This window comes from Microtus ochrogaster, chromosome 18, assembly GCF_000317375.1.
Source record: "Microtus ochrogaster isolate Prairie Vole_2 chromosome 18, MicOch1.0, whole genome shotgun sequence".
Classification (NCBI taxonomy): domain Eukaryota; kingdom Metazoa; phylum Chordata; class Mammalia; order Rodentia; family Cricetidae; genus Microtus; species Microtus ochrogaster.
In genome coordinates, this window is record NC_022020.1 from 37501512 (window position 1) to 37506354 (window position 4843).

At 39.3% G+C, this 4843-nt stretch overlaps 1 protein-coding gene across 1 annotated transcript in view; it reads left to right on the forward strand.

Annotated features, from left to right (window-relative positions):
• The window catches only part of Hsd17b4 (hydroxysteroid 17-beta dehydrogenase 4), a 79085-nt gene that overhangs the window by 25634 nt on the left and 48608 nt on the right, over positions 1-4843 (forward strand). Inside the window, exons 3-4 of the mRNA XM_005356090.2 lie at positions 2815-2922; positions 3571-3630. Of these exons, the coding sequence (XP_005356147.1) occupies positions 2815-2922; positions 3571-3630 (168 nt within the window). The remainder of the gene's footprint in view (positions 1-2814; positions 2923-3570; positions 3631-4843) is intronic.

The following is a 4843-nucleotide window of genomic DNA, read 5'->3' on the forward strand; positions in this document are numbered from 1 at the left end:
TCCTCATTGGGACCTTGAGAGCTCAGTCCAGTGCTCCAGTGTGGGTCTATGTCTCTAACGCCATCCATCACCAGATGAAGGTTCTATGATGATATGCAAGATATTCGTCAGTGTTGCTATAGGATAGGGTCATTTCAGGTTCTTTTATACTGAAACTCTTGAGAGTAGATTTTTAGGAGCACCAACCCCCAACCCAACCTAACCAAATAGAACAAAACAGTCCTTAGTAGACTGCCCAGCTAGAGACCTTCCAGGGTGTGAGCTTTTTTTTTTTTTTTTTTTTTATAGATAGGATCTGCCATAGCCAGGCTAGTCTAGAATTAACTGCCTAGCGAAGGGTGTCTCTGAAGCTGTTGGTCCTCTTTCCTGTTTCCCGTGTGCGAGGATTACAAGCACATGCTGGGACCCAGGCTCCTGAAAGGGATTTTTAAAGGGAGAACTGACAAATATATCACACTGTAGAAACTTGTTGTTGATTCAGCTGAGAATACTATCCTCCGCTATCATGATCTACCCGCGCATGCCATTGACCTGAGGGGAGTGGCTGTTTTAGCCTTTCTCTGTGTCTTCCTCAAGTGAACGTGCTTGATTTTCTCAGTAGAAATGATTTTTCTTTCTAAGGTCAAGTAGCTTGGGTGTGACTGAGGAGCACAATAAGAAGTTCTGGTTCTAGACTGACATTTGCTTATACTAGTCTGAGTTAAGGTGTAAACTGTTTTAATCACTGAACACAGGAGTAGTTATTATTGTGAAGTTTTAAAGAACTGTGAACCTTAAATGCCTCAGTTTATAACTGTTAAAGGATGGGAGACCTACATAAATATAAACTGCTTGGTGTGTTACTATTGCATCTGGAACTTTGACCATGCATTGGAGTGGCAGCCTTGCTACATAGCATGGGTACCAACCATGCTTTTCATATTTGATTACAAATAAACTTGTAAATTATTGCTTTCCCAGCCATTCAGCACTTGAATAGGGTGTTTCTAGGTCGCAGGATTGAGACCTGGTAACGGAGCGAATTTGATAGTTTAGTTTTCTAATATGGCGATCTATTGAGTAACTAACTGTTCCAGTACTTTTAGCAAAGTGTCCTTTTTCTCTGCATTATCCAACCTTCAGTGTTTGTGTCTGATTGCACTTTCTAACTTCTCCACTTGGGGGCAGTGTTTCATTACACTGAAATGCTGTATTTGTCAATTTGGTCTTAGAAGTTCTTGTGATATTTTATTTTATTTTTTAAAGAAGGAAGAAAGGGAAGGGGAAGTAATGTAATTATATTTTAATTAAAAATGTAAAATTAATTTAAAAAGAGTCATCAAAACTCTTGCCTGTCTCTAAATTTTGATTGTTTTTAAGTAGTTGTTTTCTGTCATTTGAATAATTGCATGGAAATGAACAATTAATAGAATTCAGATTTTGAATAATCATCCCTCTTTCTATGTCTCGAGGGTAGTGTAAACTTGTTTATTATTTGTGTATTTACAGAGAGTTTTCATTTTCAACAAGATTGGTAATATTACTAGATTAGGAAAACATCCCTGCCTAAATTTGGAAAACTCATTTTTTTTAAAAAAGAAAAAAAGAACTGAAAACATATTTCTTGTGGCGGTTTTTAGTGTGCTAGGTGTTTTCTTTTTTTCTCTCTCCTTCATTTATCATCTCACTTCAGTTAAAAAGGATGTTTTCCTTCAGAAAAAAACCCTCATCAATATTGGAAAACATAATTGTAGTATGTAACCTCTCACCATTGTGATTAGTACTTTATTAGGTTATGCTGAAATCATGTGACAGCCATAAAGGAAATGACATTCACAATGCAGTCTTCACCACAAATACTTTTCTTCCCCCAGCAAACATCGTATTTTTATTGATGATTTGGGAATTTCACATTATGTACCCTGATCACACTCACTTCCCAAGCCTTCCCAGGTCAGACCTCTCACCCTCCCTTGTGACCTCCTTTCCCAGAAGAAGAAGAGGAGGAGGAGAAAAAGAAAAGTCCAGCTTGTATTGGCCCTATACCCAGTGGAGCATGGCCAGACTCCCAGTGGCCAGCCCCTTAAAGAAAACCAAGTCCTTCCCCACAGCCCCCTTCCAGGAGCCATCTACTCCAAATGCTCCAAATACTTTTCTTAAATTCTGCTTTTCTAGGTTACTTGGCGTTGATCTGTACGTAACATTAGTGCTTGCATGTTATGTTTAATTCTGTGTAGCTGAGTTTGTCATCTGTCCCTAGTACTCGGTTACTTTGGCCTGGAAAAGTACTTATGCTAAAACTTTTGTTATTCACTTAACTTTCAGGAAGTCAGAAACTCCAAGGCCCACTTCTTTGTTTGTTCTAAAGCTTCCGAAACCTCTGCATTGTTTTCTTGTATATTTACTCCTGAAGCGATTTTTTTCACACCCCTCCCGCACTCATTTCCCCCCTTATGTTTTTTTTTTCCAAAAGGGGTTGTCATATCCCTTTCTATTTCCAAAGAGGAAAAACATAGTGAAAGTAAAGAATTCATGACATGAACCTGGGTTTAAGTATTTGCTGTTCGTATCTGTGTTGGAAACTTTGTTTTCTTGGTGCTGGAGATGAATCTGGGCTTGCCCATGTGAGGTGAGCACCGCACAGCACAGCTGCGTCCCAGCCAAGAGGCCTCTTTTGATCACACACATTTACCTTGTACTTGGTAAGATTGGTGGTAACATAGCTGGGGAAGTGGGCAGATAGATGATTGAAGAGATACACCGATAATTTGGATTTTATATCTGATGTACTTGGAAGATGTGAAAAATGAACTGTTTGCTTGTTTTTCATTGCAGTGAATGACTTAGGAGGAGACTTCAAGGGAGTTGGTAAAGGCTCCTCAGCCGCAGACAGAGTCGTGGAGGAAATAAGAAGGAAAGGTGGGAAGGCAGTGGCCAATTACGGTATGTAACAGGCATAGACTGTCCCAGCAATGGTATGTGACAAGCGTGTACTGTCAGCTTTCCTTCTGCTGATGAACACTGCTCACGCTAGTCATCTCTGAGACATAACTCAGCATTCCACTGTAACTATGAAATTAGAGTCTACCTATCTACCAAGCCTTTTGAGAACATACTTTATATCATATGTGAGAAATCTCTAAACTTTTAATGTAGGTAATTTCATCAATGGTTGTGGTACTTAGATTGCTGTGTTCTTACAGGTAGGTTTAAACTAAAGATCTCGCATACCTCCACGGCATCATCTTTTATTCTTTTTTGCACCCTTTTAAAGGCTTCTCAGTCTACTGTGCTAAGTGGTGAGCAGCCTTTGCTGGGTCAGCTGCCTCCCCTTTTCCATAAGCAGTCTTATTGGGCAGTATTGCTATAGTTCTTGCAAGCATCTTTTATTCATCCAGTCTACCCTGATTTTGCTGGTTAATGAACTGTCTGGCATAAACATTTCTTTGGTAATATTAGACTCTGTGTTGATTGCTTTGTCCCTTTTTTGAGTTTAATTCTGTTTGGTGATAGTATCAGCCGTGTGCCCTGAGCCACAGAAAGTGATTTGTGGGAAAACTATTGATGTTTTGTCCTCGTTGTTCTTCTCAGATTCGGTTGAAGAAGGAGAGAAGCTCGTGAAGACAGCACTGGATGCTTTCGGCAGAATAGGTGAGCTTTCCTGGTTTGTGTGGTTTCTATAAGTTCCATTTCTGTTGTGATGGTTAAAAACTGCCAGGAAAAACAACTTAGGGGAGAAAGGGATTTATTTTGACTTGTAGGCCTTGGCTACAGCCCATCATTGTGAGAAGTCATGACAGGGCTTAAATACCAGGTGTGGCACAGTGGTTGGCAGCGGGGAAGTGAGTGCTTGCATGCTCCTTGTTTGCTTGGGCTGAGCTCGATTTCCCATGCACAGTTCAGAAAACCCTGCCTAAGGAATGGTGCCACCTGTGGTGGGCCAGGTCTTCACATTTCAATTAGTTTAATTAGATAGTCTTCCACAGACTTGCCCATAGGCAAACTCAACGTAGACAATCTTTCAGTGAGACTTTCTTCCAGGTGCTTATAGGGTGGGTGAATTGACAATGAAAGCTAGCTGGTACATGGCCTTATAAAGCATTTCCTAGCTTCCCAATACAATATTTTTGAATTGACATTTCTTTAACAAACAAATCTCTCTTGCTAATTACATTTTTGGGTTTGTCTTATAATTCAAATATTTTATTTAACCTGTTTTATTTCATAATAGGTGAGGTATATAATAACATATATATATATATATATATATGTTTAGCTTTTTTATTTTTTGCTCCTTAAATGATTAAAAAGTTTTATGAGCATAAAATCTTTGCCCTTTTTAATCATAATTCAATTAAGTTTTAAATACTTTTTTTGAGATAAATCAGTATTTTGGCAGTAATGGACCTGGTGCATTCATTTTAATAATTATGTTCATAAGATTTGATAGCATATAAATTTAGAAGAAATATATATATAAGTGTTTCTTAGGGTTTCTATTACTGTGATGAACACTGTGAACAAAAAGCAAGTTGGAGAGGAAAGGATTTATGTGGCTTACACTTCCATATCACCAGCCATCATCAGAGAAAGTCAGGACAGGAACTCAAACAGGTCAGGAACCTGGAGGCAGGAGTGGATGCAGCAGCCATGGAGGAACTCTACTTATTAACTTACTTCCCATGGCTTGCTTAGCCTCTTTTCTTATAGAACCCAGGCCCAGGGATGGCACCACCTACAGTGGGCCATCAATCACTAATTAAGGAAATGCCCCACAGGCTTGCCTATAGCCAGATCTTGGGAAGCATTTGCTTTCTTCTCTCTCTCTCTCTCTCTCTCTCTCTCTCTCTCTCTCTCTCTCTCT